Raw genomic sequence first — 15,736 nt, forward strand, 5'->3', positions numbered from 1 at the left:
TAATTATCCCTTGCTGAAGGTTCACTGAAATATCTAGAATTTCCTCTGTTAAAGTTCAAATTTTTTTCAATACTCCAGTTACGTATTTCCTAAAGTATTTTCGTGGCAAATTTCGTTAAATTCTAACGAGTGGTTCTCGAGAAATAGGCGTATTTCCGAGAAAGCTATTCCGCATTCAATCGCAATTTTTTAACTTACTACGCATGCACTGCATTTAACTGGGTTCTTTCAATAACCAAAAAAAGTTCTTTGCATAGTTACCTTTTCTAACATACATTTCTCGTAGAAGATTAAAAGCATCAAAACACTTGGTTCAATTATGAGGAAAAACAATACAGATAGCGGAAGCATTGAGCAAATAATGAAGCCATGTTTATTTTTTTGCAATCCTTGCGCGCGCGCTGTATCGTGTTAGCAAGAGCGCTTGCGAAAACTGTGTTTGGCCACCTTAATAGAGGTCCGACTGTAGTTTAAAATGAAATGTAGAGGTTGGTCCTCGCACGTAACTTAACTGGAGAATAGGCCATTTCCGAGTTCATGACTGCCTTCTCTTCAAAGCGAGTCTACGTGCGAAGTTTTTGTTATGAAATAGGCCTTATTCACGATAGCGGCCATGTTGGTTTTCAAATCGTCATGCAAATTAGCCAGGCAACCCAGTGTACCCTCACGGAGGGTCTAGTTTGCATCTGTAACACTGAGCAGCCTTGCACCAGCACTCTGACAAAGCATGCTTTTGGCCACAACGAAAACAACTAACCGATTCCCCTTGTGGATGCCTTGGTGTGGCAACATTGCTCACCTTGTTTACTGACTCGTCTCCGGTTGTGATGACGTCACGAACATCTTCTTTGTTAGCTAACTCCATGGATTGTGCTGTCTCAAATGCTTTCTTGAATGTCAATTCCCTCGCCGCTAACAACTTCTTCTGGATTTGCATGTTTTTGAGTCCACAAACAAGTCGGTCCTGTAACGCTTCTACAAGAAAAACTCCGGATTCACACTTCAATGCTAGCCGCTATAACTCCACCACAAACTGAGCAACCGATTCGCTCTCAAGCTGGTTGCGACAATGAAATTTAGAACGTTCCGCTATCAAAATAGGTTAATGAGTAATGATCAATCAAAACTTTTTTTAGCTCGTCAAAAAAGTCTTATCTTTCGGTCGCTGGGATGCCAGCAAATTGCGAAGAACTCCATATGCATCGGCTCCAACCGCAGCAAGCATTCATTGTCCTTTTCGATAGAATTCGCGGCAAAATATAATTCTATATGTTCGATATAGCTTGCAATATCTTCTTTGCCATCCAGATACTCTCCCATTTGGCCTACAAGCGCCATCCTCGTCGCCAGAATTGTACTATTTCGCGGCTGAAACTGTGAACAAACTAAAAGCCCGCCATTTCTCAAAACTAGATGTCAACAAGACGCCTACAAGAGCATATCCGTGGAATGCGCAAATTGTCCAGTTACCGTGAACTTCAACTACTGGTAAACTTCGGAAAATGGCGAAAATTCGAATAGATGAGATACATCCAAATTCCCGTTCCTTATCTCCTGTAATGTATCGTCTATCTCTTGGCTGATATCTCGGCTTCTATTACTCCACCATAACCTCGATTCTCACTTATGCCATCTTGAGAATCGTCAACGAATGTTTCCCTAACAATAGCATTTATTCGATAAACCAGGCTGACGCAGTACCCTTTGAAGGTGGCATTAATATGTTTACGGCAAACAAAAGGTTGGCTGAAAATTGCCTTTGAAAAAGGACCAATGCTGAACCTTTTGTTTCAATTATGGCATTAGGCGCCTACTGGAATGATGACTGGGGTTCGGCAGCCTCGCTTCTATTTAAGGGCAAAGTCACGCAGCCGTTAAGTGTATGGCCCAGACCCCTGACTAGGAAAAAACTGTTTTACGGTAGTTCAGCTAAAATTGAGACTGACTGATTTTCGGCGTTATAGGCATGTCATACAGAAGATGTTCTCGGGCCCCATTGGTTCATATGCTCACTCTTTATTGTTCAACACTCGAAAGCGAGGACCAGAGGAGGCATTAAATAAGAGGCCTCGTTAGGGTCAAGCGATAACTCAAACGAATCAGAGACGAGTAAAAACCACTAACACTATGGCAAACTGAGCTGTCTCTTGATAAAAAAAATAAATAAAAACTGGAATAAACGCACTGTAGGTTAATAACAGCAAATAACACAAGGTAAAACGATGCTGAGCCAATGTGACAGTAAACAAAATCAACCATTGAGACGGAATAAAAACAGCTCTGCTTCATGGAGGTCAAGTGCCGAACGGTTGCAATTCTGGCCTCGGTTGTTCAAAAGGCGGGTAAATGCTATCCACTGGATAAAGCACTATCCAGCGGATAAAAACTAGCAAAACCAATTGAGTTACCCAGTGGATAGTGATTTATCCAGTGGATAGGGCTATCCACCCTTCGAACAACCGGGGCCAGAAATAAATAAGTCTTGTACATAACGAATTGAGCCAAGTCTGCTTTGAAGCAGCAAGTAAAAAAAAGGTGAGGCTGATCTAATGTTCTGCTTCCCTTGAGAGAGACAAAGCATCTCTGAGCATGTGATCTCTCAAAGCCCATAGAGCATCAACTGCATTGCTATAATCACCATAGCCACAACCAAGCCAATGGACTGGTAGCTGGGCCACTTGCTGAGCGTTTAGACTTTGAACATCTGGTTTACGGGCTTGGTTCCAGTTGCTCATGTGTGGGCTTCCATCACGAAGGCCCTCAATGTACCTGAGATACGCATCAGAATGGTGCAGTCTCTGTGGCTTTGGTGGTGGGGCAAGAAAAATGGGCGCAGGCTGATGAAAAAATCAAACGATTATTATGAAAGAAGATCAACTCTCTGAACTAGCAGATACGGTGTAACTGTGTACACACAAATTTAAAATTAAGATTGACTGAAATCTATTCACATTGCACCAATGACTAGGACGTTTGACGACGACCAGGTTCCGGAAAAGCCATTACAGTCCTTTACAGTGATTTTGAAGTTCATTTACTGCTTTCCATCAAATGCTTGACTGCGTAAATGCATTTAGTGGTCAAAGTTCAGAATTAGAAACACAGGGTGGGAAAACGCACCTTCAATGGGGTTTGATATCAACAGAAAGAAACCTTGCCCTTTTACAAGTTCCTTCATAACTAAGACTACCTAAGAAATACGGGAACGATGTAAAATACTAAAGAACCCTTCTTAAATACAAAATAGTTTAATTAATTATGCATATTTCCTCACATTACAAAGCAGTAACCCATCCAGGTATTAACCCCACCCAACAGGACTTAAGTTCGGTGGACAAACGGGAAGCAGTGTATTCCCTGGGGCAAGCAGTACACTATCACATGTGATCGAGGCCAGCCAGTCAAAGATGGCGTCCAAATGCTAATCAAATGATATCACGCGGAACTGGCATGATTAGGATGTGTTCTCCGTTGTTCAACGCAATTATAAGTGAACTATTTCTGTGAAGCCTCAATCATAGTTAATTTGTCATACAAGAACCTCACCGTTTCTTTCATTGGTAGCACAGGAGGAGAAGCATGCTCAATGACTTGCTGTTGTTGCTGTTGCTGTTGCTGCGGTGGCTGCTGCTGCTGCTGTTGTTGCTGGATGGTGTTTATTTGATTGATCTGCTGCTGGAAGTTAAATTGCTGCGGTTGTGCTGGACTGTACTGCTGCTGTTGTTGCTGCTGGGGAACAAAGCCTCCCACTTGACCTGTTGTATTTTTATAATTAAAAGGCAAACAGCTAAGAAATCATGCCACCAAAATGATGCGTGAGCACCAAATGAGCCTTCACTCGTAACAGTAAATAATCGAAAAGACATGGTAAAATAGTATCCAAGCTGGGGTTATAGGGTATTGCCTATGCGTGATTTACAGCACTTTACCTGGCGCTGAAGGTTGTTGGGCTGGTGTATATATCTGTCTCTGAATCACGACTGTTTGTGCTGAGTTATTTGGTGTCATACCACCAGCTCCAGTGTTCCCCTGATAGAATGCTGTTAAATAAAACCAAGAACAAATTGGTTCTAACGAACGTTGAAATATTTTCATAGTCACCTTAAAGCTTATACCTTGTTGCAAAGCCTGTGGTGTCAGCCTTCCTCCTGGATATGAATTTTGACTGGCTACAGTACTGCTTTGCAAATGGCTGCCAGAAGATGCAAACTGATTTCCAGAAGATAGTACACTCAACATAGGGCTCACGGATTGTACATTTGGTGAACTGCCTGTGTTACTTTGAGCAGGAGCAACCTCAGGGTCAGTGGATACAACAAGAGCCGCCCGGTGTTTGGGGAAAAAGTTCCTACGGACAAAAAGTACCTCCCATCAAAAAATTGCACCAAATCAATCCATCACCATTGTGCGATACTTTTCAAATTAAACAGTCAATGTAACTTGAAATGTCTACATGAATAAAGGTCATGATCATTGTATCATATTTACAAACCAAACTATTAATCTGGCCTCGCGTGGCCTCTGGAAATATAGGGTGATCATAGACTGGTTAATAACACGGACGACTAGTTTCCAGGGTCAAAAGTTCAGTCTTGCTGATGACGATTTTGTCATGGACCATAGCTAATCATTTTGTTTTTTTCCTTGGACGTGACTTAGCCAATCAAAGCATGTAACAACAGGGAACTTTAGTAACACACGTAAGGCACTTTGGTAACCATACACTGGCACTTTGGCAACCAAAGAGGGCACTTTGGTAACCTTTGTGAGACACTTTTGTAACTACTGTCAAAAAAATTCGGTATGAAAATCTTTTACAGTGGGGAAACGACTTCAATCAGGTTTCTCAATGTACAGTCAAGGTCATCCCAAACGTTTTCTTAGTTTCCTGAGCATTTTTCTTTAAAATATTACTTCTGTAAAAGACACAAGGTACTTAAGTAACCATATAAGCTTGGTAAGAAATAAATACACATTAATTTGCCCCCTGAGCATCCAATAATAGCTATTCGAAACAATAGAAATCAAAATGGCCGCCGTATCGGTAAAAAGGTCTATTATTGCTGTTTCTTTTGGCAACATAACATTGTCGTTTCGTGAAACAGTGTTGAAGAGTTAATCCTTCTAATAAGACATTCCATCAAAATTGTTGGAACTGGTGTGAGCCACTACACGGCATTCTGTCATCATACACAAAATCATGGTCTGATATAACAAAAAAACAACCCCGAATTCGAACAAGTCCTTCCCAAAACCAAATGGAGTAGATTAATGTGCTTGTAATGGATAGTGCACTAATAAAGCCATTCAAATTTCATTGTTTCTTGGCGTTTTCGTAACCGTCAACATCGATAGTCATTCCTTAAGGTCCCCAGTGTATGAAATGCATTGCGACATGTAGTAGGAAGTGTTTGATTGACTCTGTGATAGATGTCGGCCAGTCAGAAGGCAACAACTTTTTGCGAAAGTCCAACCATTGTCAATTTTTTAATCTGGTACTGACTTTCAATCCAACAGGATTGGGTCTTTATTCATGAATGTTATTAAACTGTTAATGGGAAAGGACAGTAAGAAAATACGTCACTTACTTGCTTCTTTGTTGCTGTGTAATTGACCTTGGGTGTCCTGTGAGATGCACCTCCCTACAATGCCTGAAGAGCTTTGAACTGGCGTTAAATGGCCTGCAATCAAGACGAAATGCAAAATTTGTAAAAAAATTACATAACACGACAAAATACACTCGACATTTCTCTGTGCTTGCTATAAAATATAACTGTTTTTTTCTTTATATTTATTGCACCAAGAGATATTTGAAGTTCTGTTCAAGTTTATTGTTAATCTATCATTTTTCTCTATAACAAGCTTTGCGAACGGCGCTCTTTTTTCAGTTATAAGCTAATTTCAACTGTGATAGTGTGACGCAGACCGCGTAGAGAGCCTTTTTGCAAACCAGTTTGCCATGTTCATTTTCAGAAAAAAAGCAAAAAAAATAAATACGTTACTCACCAGCTTGGGTCAGTCCGTATAGGGAAAAACTGTGCCCTTGGCCTTCACCTTCGGCCTACGGCCTTGGGCAGTACTCAAGACCTCGGGCATAGTTTTTCCCTATACGGACCTCCCAGCTGGTGAATTACATATATTTATTTTTGGCACAGATGAACAGGAAATGCTTGCCAATAAGACAAAGACGGGTGGTAAGCTTAAGGGTTTACAGCCGAGATGAGCTTTTTTAAGACTCATTTCATGTCTGCTTTCTGTTAGAACTGTCCCACTGTTGTTCTTGCATTGTGCGCAATGATACCAGTCATCAAAATCTTTCCAAAACGACACCACCAATGGACAAATAAATGAGCAACCATTAATAACCAAAGATTAAGCAACATCTTTAATGATCCGAGCTTGCCATAGACCATAAAGTACTTCTCCTATACGTAAAAGATACCTCATTCCTCTTCTCTCCCTGGAGCAAGTGGTCCAAAGGCAATGAAAAAATCCATCATCTACATCATAAAAACATATTTCAGAGAAATCGACAGCAGAAGGTTGACTGTCTGATATTTTGCATCATCAAAAACACTCATGAGATGGAAGTGTTGTAATTTTGAGTTCACCAACAGCTCTGATGGAGAGACTAAATAATATAACAAACATTTGAGCTGCAGAAAGAAGTGTGTTAAGGGTTTTAGAACATCGCAGTTATGAAAATGAAAGAAAGCTTGAACAATTCAGGCTACATTGTCTTTTCATATCATTAGTCCCTCCATATGCACATCCTCTATGGGTTTATTACGAACTCCTTTTATAGTGCGACCCCTTTTATAGTGCGTCTCCGTGTTTTAAGTGTTTACTTCTGTTTTTGTCACATTCTGTTCACCAGACAACTTTCCTTCTGAGTGGTCAGTAAATGGTTCACTTTACGCTTTATACAATCAATCACACGAAAAAAGAAAAAAACTTAAAACACGGAAAAGGGGAATCTTTGTTTAGCTGCACCTGATTTGCGAAGATGACATGTGCTGTCCAATAAGTGTATTTTCAATTCTTGAAGGTCTTCATACTGATAATCACAACCTCTCCACAAACATTCAAACACAAGAACAGGACCAGAGGGCACAATCTGACTGCTTTCCACTACCTACAATAAAAAAACAGAACGATATCGCGAGTGTCTTTAAAGGGGTGGGCGGGGGGGAGGGGGGGGAGGGGGATAACTAACCTATGCCAGTTATAAATAAATTTACACCAGAGCAAATCAAATGTAGGATTTTAAAACGCAGGGAAATTTAGAGAATCCAGAGAAAATCCTCTGAGTGCATAGTACACAACCAACCCCCTCAACCCAATTCTGGTGTCATCCAGAGCCACATAAGCAGAAGGCGGATGATCTCATCATTGTGCCCTCTCTGCTTCCCTTGAAAAACAGAACAACATTTGTAAAAGCTGGAAAGCCACATTAAAATTACTCATGGAGAAAAGATTGTTCTGATAAACAGTAATGCTAACTCTGAACGCAACACGTAGGTCAAATCCAAAAGGCCAAACCAAACCTAAGAAGCGTGAGAGCCTCTGATTAGGGTGGTAAAGAATATATTAGGCTAAGAAATGGTAAAGAAACGCTGGATGCTGAGGAGGAATTCGAAAATAAAGTTACAGTTGTCTGGTATACGTATAGGCACATACAGATAGAGAGTCAAACAAGCCTGATAGAGTGACCAAGGATCATGCCAGCTCATAGATGTATCGATACCATCCGATCTAAATACCTCGACAAAGGTCATTTAAAAGCTCTTAAATACGAAGACCCTTAATACTTATGGTAAGTCGTGGGAATGTAAGGGGAAAAAGGACAGAGACCAAGCCAGTTACCTTTGGTTGGACTGTTAGCGAAGGAACAGAATGTGTAGGGTATCCAAGGTCACAGGATGTGGCCCAATGTTATGTAGTGCCTGCATACGCAATGACTGATGATAATGACAACGATATTGACAAAGATTATTTATTGTATTGTTTTCCTCGCAGGATTTTCAGCAAGCATTCATAGACCTCATAAGGATAAAGCATGCTTATGACCTTAAAACCCAGCTATGTCTACCTGTAGTCAGGTAGTAAAATTGTAGGATGTTTAGGTGCCACGACGTTCTTACCTCCGAGTCTGTTTGAGTGGGCTGCATTTGAGCTCGAGCTTCATAATCAGCTTTCTTTTGAGCACTGATATTACGCCACTATAACAAACAAAATGTGTTAATAATTTAATAGACAAAACAGCGATTGATCAGTAAAAGGAGGTATAGGGATAATAAAGAAGGCATTCTACTAATTCAACCACTTAAAAACCAACCAGAAATGGTAACACTTGTCAATTAGCTCTGACTCGATGACTCAAAGGTAAGAATTTAGACATGTTTATTTATTAACTTAGTCGATAATACTATGACAAACTAATTTCCAAGCATCTGTTTTAACACTATTGCATACGCCAGTAACCTTTTGCATTGTCTGTAAAAGTACCTATCAGAACGTAATTTTTTGAATATTTTGCCATCAGCTTTCATTATCAGTCTGCCTAAAATAACAGCACCCTCTTAAAGTGCCCCTGTGACCAAAATATCAATTCATATTTTTGTCAACTAAATACTAAGCGACCAACACTTTAAGCCTTGATTTAAGAAAGACACCTGTTTATTTTAACGGGAATTTTCCTATTTAATGGTCTGCCATTACTAACTTTAAGATCTTGAGAGAGCTGGATCGAGGCGAAAATGACGCCAAAGGCACATGCAATGCCTGTGTACGCCGCAGTATTATTATGCAGCACGGGAGTTTTGGTTCTTTCAGACTTTTAAACTCGCGTTCTGCATACACAATAAGCTGCATTCACAGGCTGAAATTTTAAGCTAGTGAGCCTTTGACGTCACTTTTCCTGGATCCAACCCTCTGAGGTCCAATCGGTCAGTTTGGAACGCGAGTAATAGCGGACCATGAAATTCAAAGCTTACACGCAAAGTTAACGGCCTTTGGATAAAAGGGAAAGCTCAAATTTTGCCAGTCAGGTATTGAGCAAACACACTTTCAAAATCTGGCGGCGACAAAAAGGAAGTGATTTCTTTTATCACGGGGAGATTTTCATATTTCTGCGGAATCTCACCCTCAAGCTGCGTTTTGGCTTCCATCAGACAAAATTCTGAACATACAACCGAGAAGACCGACTCCGCTTCCGGAAAGTGAATCGGAATTTTTGTTTAGTTCACAGGTCGAACCCCATTATGATATCTTTTGAGTGCTTTTGCAGTAAAATATTCGTACAGATTCCATCGCTTTCAATCGGCGTTGAGTTCAAATGTACGAAGGTACCGTGCGAACCAGGGTACGCCAGGCGGCATCAATTGATTTCGGCATCCATGGGTTCGAGACAACTCTTACCTTGGCGTCGGGAGATCTGCATCACTGACTTTGAAGATAACATTCCACAGAATTATGAAACTCGCAGTAATTAAATGTTGTCACATTTGTTAGCCTTTGAATGCTGGTGTATTTTTTTTTTGTCATTTTGCATTTTGGTGATTCCATGTCATCATTTTCGAATCCAACTCAAGTCTGTTTTGAACAGACTGAATTTAGACAAATGAATTTGAATTTTTATTTGCATGTTATTGAAAAAACTACGACAGTCAAGGTAAAAGGTTTTGCTTTAATACACTCAGGTTAAGTGTTCAATTTAAGTTTTTTAGTCTCTAATGAAGGGCATTTTGCGGATTAAAGAATCCAGCTTTCAATAATATTTCTTAACAAACACTGGTAAGTTAGTCGTGTCGAGGTTTAATTGTCTGATTTTTCATGCAAAAAAAAAATATAATTAAGCTTCTCATTGTGGAGAGAAGAAGTTGGCATGTGTAGCCTTCATTAACTTGTGTCACCCAGATTGCATTTAAACTTAAACCAACGCATTGTTAGTTCACAAGGTATTAAGATCTTTGGAAACACTTGTGACGAATCATTACCTCCACTCCAATAATGCGACTGATTTCCCCAAATGCATACTCTGGATGCTCCTTTCTGATGGAGGCCCTCATCTCATGAGAAAACACGAGGTAACCAGACTGGCTTCTGGGCTTCTTGGTTTTCTAACAGAAAACAAAAATGAACATGCAACTCATGGTCTAATAGAAAATGCATTTTATTAACAAGTAATATTCACTCAGTACTAGTGTAAAAGAGAAAACGTGTACCATACTGAGTAGTTTGAACTGAATGAACAAAAAGGCCTCGTTCTTGTGACTGATAATTAGCATCTAAACACAAGATGTTAGTTTGTTATAATCAGAAAAAACATCAAGAGAAACCGCTGATAGGAAAGGATTGAGTTGTGGAGTTGTTGGATACGTATCTTTGTCAGAAGTGACTGTATTGAAAGATTTTTGCAAGGATGGGAGTTCGATTGTTTTGATAGCCCAGATGCCTTGATATCATGACTCTTTCAACAATACCGTCTTTCTTTCATGAAACAAGACTAGAGAATAAGGAATCTTGAGTGCCTTCAGACTAACTTCAGTAACAAGGAGGATAATACGGAGGATATGATCTATGTAATTCTACACATAATTAGAAAGCCAAATTTAATGTTTTACTATTTATTGAAAATAGAGCTCAAAAAAGTGCACCTCTGGACTTTCAGCTATTTGAAAAAGTCACAGCCACAACAACGAGTTGATGCTCACTTTCCTTCCAAAATTTTATATTTGTGAAAGACTGACATCACAGTCTTTGGATGAATGTTGTTATTTTTCCGATATCTCAAATGCTGTAAGCACTCCGAGTCAATCAAAAACAGAAAATACTTAAATAAAAAAATGGCATGCAAATGAAGTCCTACCTTGCTGCCATCACCTGGGTCAGATATGCTAAAGGCAGGGGAATGACTCCGTTCCTCTTCTAAAAGATCAATGTCTTCAATAAGAAGGGGGGAAGGGGCCTATAATGACAGCACAATTATTAATGAGTCAATCTCAGTTTCTAAAGAAACTTTGCAAGCTTCAAAACAATACAACTGGCACATCGCTTCCATGGACAATCTGACCCTCGAAAATGCCTCTAAGAGGCCAATAAAAATCGGTTTACAATGACATAGTGGATTCAGTCTAAACTACCTTTCCGGGTGTGATTGGTTTTTCAAAGAAGTAATACTCATCTTCTTGAACACTGACAGTCAAGGTGTAGCGCTGCAAATACAACAAACAAAACTAGGTAACTGAATATTAGTACTGACAATGAAATGTCAAGTTCACATCTACGAATGCTTCCTAGAGTCATCAACGAAAAGGGATAAGTACATTTCTGACGTTCATTTGTTATTCTTTATGTTCACTGATACTAAAATTTAATGTATTTTACTGATGTTCAACATCGTAATGTCTGGCCAGTAACTCATCACTCACAATAACATCAGCCAAAAGATCACCTTGAGACCCTTTAGTTTTCTAAACTGTCCTTCCTCTTCATCATAGCGTGCTTCATTTAAGTAAATATCCTTCTCTGGTATTTCTGTGGGTCGGCCTGGTAACAAAGCAAATTAATTTCATAAACAGAGTTAAAACTGTCATGAACTAAGGCAATGACTTTTTACACCCCTTAACCCTTTCACCCCCAAGGGGTTCTATATGTCAAACGCCACGCCCCAGTTGTTCAAAAGGTATGTCTGTATCAAACTGCAGCAAATGTTTCATGTTTCCTACTTAACACCCAAAACTACCAGTATCTGGAAAGACCAATTATGTCTAAAGAAAACAAAGGACACCTTGCTGTTCCAACCAGATGGCATTGTTCCACTTAAAATATACATTCTCTAAAAGATGATGGCCAACTTTAAACAACAATGGCAATGAACTTCTGTTTAGAAAATAACACTTCTTTAGTGAAAAGTGGAAGTCACTGGTATTTCGCCTCTACAGAAATATCTGGAAAAATTAATTATCTCACATCTAGCATATTCCCTGAATGGTAGAACACAGCATTTCCCTGAAATGCTTCCAACGGATATAGTTTCTTCTAAAGAGCTTAAAAACACTTCTTTTTCATAAAACATCCGTGTTGGAAGATGCTGAGTGTCAGCAGGACTGATAAACCAAGGACCATGAAACGAAGTGCGACCACTAACAAGAGAAAACACCAAGTTAACATTTTAATTATAAAACAAAATCTACTTGTATTAAAACTAAACGTGTCCTAAACAGGTTCCTGTAAAAATGTGCTTTTTAACCTTGACACCCATCATCAATGCAATAAAACCATTAATAATAAATTATTGTAACTCTACCAGTAATCACCTGTGGCCTTAAGGCAAAACTATTTCCCTTCATCATGTACCTAGTTATGGTCAGTGCAGGGGTTTCAGTAAGTTTTAAAGTAGAAGGGACCTTGAGTAAGAGTAGAGTAAGTGGGCACAGTCCTTTATATAGTCTGGCTTTTGATCTCGAGACCTCCTTTGAGCAAAGGCGGGTGCTACACTTAGCGTCAACGGGTGCTAGTACCCAGGTCCTGCCGTCTCAAAAACTCCTGCAGTGCTGAATTCATTTTGTATGCACAAAAGTACACTAAAGAGAAATCACTTTTCCACAACAACGTTTGTAAAATGACTAACACTTTACTTATTCCTGAGGCAGCACAATTTGATTAGCTCAAGACAAGCAAACCAGGCCAAGAAGCAAACAAGGGTATTTTAATTCCCCTTTGGATTGGATGCCATTCAATTGCAGGGTTACCACAAGCAGTATGTTGCTTTTGCCTTCAAACTTCAATTATCTTAATTATTATCCTTGACAATCACGAGTCGAGAGAAACAAGAGCACAAACATGAATAATGTATATGATTGACACACTTTTGGTCTGTCCACATTTTATCAATCCTGGAAATGCACAAATATCCCTCATCTGACCTCACGTAGACACAGTCACCTGAAAAAACAACAGAAAGTTCAAGAAAAATCACTGCTACAAGTTAAGAAGTACACTTTAAATTCAGTTAACTTTGCCCAAACAGTAATCAGTACATTTAGGGGTGAATCAGGGAGTGTTCTGCGGTCAACTCCTGCTTTCATAATATTGTTTTGCACCATGCAAATTACAAATCGATAAAGTTAGCACATGCACAACTTTGATTGCACAAACTAGAACCAAACCTTTCATCTTTCTTCCTGGCAAGTTTGAAAGCTTCTTTGTTAACAAACTTCAAAACTACTTACCCAGTTTGTACGGGGCATCCCGGACACAGAATTGTTCATAATAAGTACATCCCTCCTCAGCATTTTGAGGTGATTCCAAAACAACATTCTAGAAAAATTAATACAGTACAATTAGAAATTCCAATGCTCAAACTTGAGCTGAGCGACATCTTGATGGTTTTTATCTTTTGAGCCATGTTTTAAAGCTCCTCCCGTTAAAAAATGTGAAGTAATGGAACCAGGAAATATTCTTTTATGAATCACACAGGCATCTAAAATTTTGTCATTCACAACCTTTGATTTGTCAACCTATTCAGCTTTCATGCATGAATTTGCTGCTGTTTTAGTCAAGACAAGTGAGGTTTTGTGGCAGATTTACTTGTACCAACACTTGTAAATATGAAGACAATGGCTCACTGGAACATTAAAAAGCTGATAATTGCTCTGATTTCTAAGAAACAGACCCAATGATGTGACCTGTCAATGATAGCAATTAGCGATACCAAATTTAAAAAAACCTTTTTCTGCAACTAAATTATTCCACCCCAAAACAATGGTTGATATCTCTAGTCAAAAATGCCAAGAATGATAAAAAAAATGACAATTCAATGCAAGGGTTGACCCTATTAATAATAGATATTACTATTTTTTTTTCAAAGTCACAAATTCCATTTTCTCACCAGGCAATTCCATGCATTTTGAAATGACCGTCATACCTGATACCTTTTTGGAAATTTCTAGTGGATTCATGAATATACTTGATACTTGATATACTGACTCATGCCCCCCTGCAGGCCAATTTTTTGACTCTTCATTTTTGCCAATATTTCACTCATTCACCCACTTGCTCACGCTTACACAAACCACTGCCACTGCTTATTTGATGTTTACGCAAATATCACCACTTCTCTTTGCACCATTTGCTAGTGATCATGGATAAATGGAAAATTTAGCAATAGTTATAAGAATTTTAACTAATTAACAGCTGAACTGAACTGAACTTTAAAATCAACTTACTCGTTTCATATCAGCATGAACTGTGCCCTCAACTTCTGCTTCCTTTGCTTGAATTACAGTTCCTCTTTTCTCACTAGACAACTTTAAGGTCTCTCGTATGGGCTGGAGAGGGTCTGGTCTTGCAATATAAGTGACACTTGAATGCACAGACCACACCTTGAATAACAGAAAGCTGTGTTTGAGCACTTGTGTGAAACATACACAAATGGTTTACATTCAGCGGCAATGGCCCAGGTTTAAGGGTTCATCTATTTCACCTTTATTCATTAAGTGCAATGTAATAATAATAATAATAATAATAATAATATAATAATAATAATAATAATAATAATAATAATAATAATAATAATAATAATAATAATAACAGCTCCTACCAACTAAGACATATGAAAAGACCAAACTACAGCAGCACGTAGATGACTTGAATTGCAGAAAGTGCTCACAAAAGCAAGAGACTGTCACCCATATAAGGAGGGCATGCCCAAAGATAGCCCAGTTGCTATACACATCACGTCATGACAAAATGTTGAAACCTTACTACCACTATCTCCTCTCAGCCTATGGTTTCAATGAAGAAAGTGATCACAAATGATCAAATCATGGTATGATCAAAGACCACCGATACCAGTCATAGAGAACTCACTAGCCAAAATAAATTGTAACATCGAATTCCATATGGAGAAAAAGCCGGAAAACAACGCAAGCAAGGTTGATATAGCAGTAATGGACAAGGGGAAGAAGACATGGCTACTCATTGAAGGAACAGTTTGCAGTATAGGCTTGATATCAGATAGGTGGAAGACCAAGCAAGACAAATACAGAGAACTAAGGGCGGGTATAAAACATCAATACCCTGATTACAAAGTCAACCAAGTAAATGTACTTTTCAATTTCCTAGCAGAATACCACCAAAGCCTGAAGAACGATCTCAATGAACATTTAACAGGAAAGAACGAAGAAGAGACGCAATGTCTAATAATGAAAAGCCAGAAATGGATCATATCACACAACGTTGAAATAGTTCAGAACTTTTATTACTATAAGAGATAGAAAGAACTGAGCAGAACATTGAAAGGAATAATCTACCTGAACATTCATATTTGTAAATTATATAGCATACCCTAGGACTAGTCTCATTATGCTATTGATCATGTAAAATGGTGATATCAAAAAGTGTCAATAATAATAACAATAATAATAATAATATTATTATTAATAACAATGACAATGATCCCAATGCTGATAATGACAATAATACCTGCATGAAAGCAAGGAGTGGATGATGCAAGTTGTGCTCACTGTCTGATAGATCACAAGCCCCATGGATGTCAACATGGAAAAGTTGATGGTTGGAATGAAAACCCCACATGGTATGTCGCTTTGGTTACAATTCGTTCAAGTCTGCAAATGTTTCGTACAACAAGATATAATGGAACAATAGAGTCTTAAGGGGCAAAGAGGAAACTTTATTCTGATAAGTACAATCATTTTGCCCTGAGTGGACA

At 38.8% G+C, this 15,736-nt stretch overlaps 1 protein-coding gene across 1 annotated transcript in view; it reads right to left on the bottom strand.

Moving 5' to 3' along the window:
• Positions 1 to 1,996: 1,996 nt before the first annotated feature.
• The window catches only part of LOC138057298 (protein polybromo-1-like), a 63,861-nt gene continuing 50,121 nt past the window's right edge, over positions 1,997 to 15,736 (bottom strand). Inside the window, exons 37-52 of the mRNA XM_068903353.1 lie at positions 14,232 to 14,387; positions 13,236 to 13,323; positions 12,873 to 12,948; positions 11,974 to 12,146; positions 11,456 to 11,550; positions 11,145 to 11,216; positions 10,871 to 10,969; positions 9,999 to 10,121; positions 8,145 to 8,222; positions 6,994 to 7,135; positions 6,443 to 6,500; positions 5,589 to 5,681; positions 4,116 to 4,348; positions 3,930 to 4,040; positions 3,547 to 3,755; positions 1,997 to 2,837 (exon numbers count right to left, since the gene is read on the bottom strand). Of these exons, the coding sequence (XP_068759454.1) occupies positions 2,547 to 2,837; positions 3,547 to 3,755; positions 3,930 to 4,040; positions 4,116 to 4,348; positions 5,589 to 5,681; positions 6,443 to 6,500; positions 6,994 to 7,135; positions 8,145 to 8,222; positions 9,999 to 10,121; positions 10,871 to 10,969; positions 11,145 to 11,216; positions 11,456 to 11,550; positions 11,974 to 12,146; positions 12,873 to 12,948; positions 13,236 to 13,323; positions 14,232 to 14,387 (2,097 nt within the window). The 3' untranslated portion in view covers positions 1,997 to 2,546. The remainder of the gene's footprint in view (positions 2,838 to 3,546; positions 3,756 to 3,929; positions 4,041 to 4,115; positions 4,349 to 5,588; positions 5,682 to 6,442; positions 6,501 to 6,993; positions 7,136 to 8,144; positions 8,223 to 9,998; positions 10,122 to 10,870; positions 10,970 to 11,144; positions 11,217 to 11,455; positions 11,551 to 11,973; positions 12,147 to 12,872; positions 12,949 to 13,235; positions 13,324 to 14,231; positions 14,388 to 15,736) is intronic.

This window comes from Montipora capricornis, chromosome 7 (assembly GCF_036669925.1).
Source record: "Montipora capricornis isolate CH-2021 chromosome 7, ASM3666992v2, whole genome shotgun sequence".
In the NCBI taxonomy this organism is placed as follows: Eukaryota; Metazoa; Cnidaria; class Anthozoa; order Scleractinia; family Acroporidae; genus Montipora; species Montipora capricornis.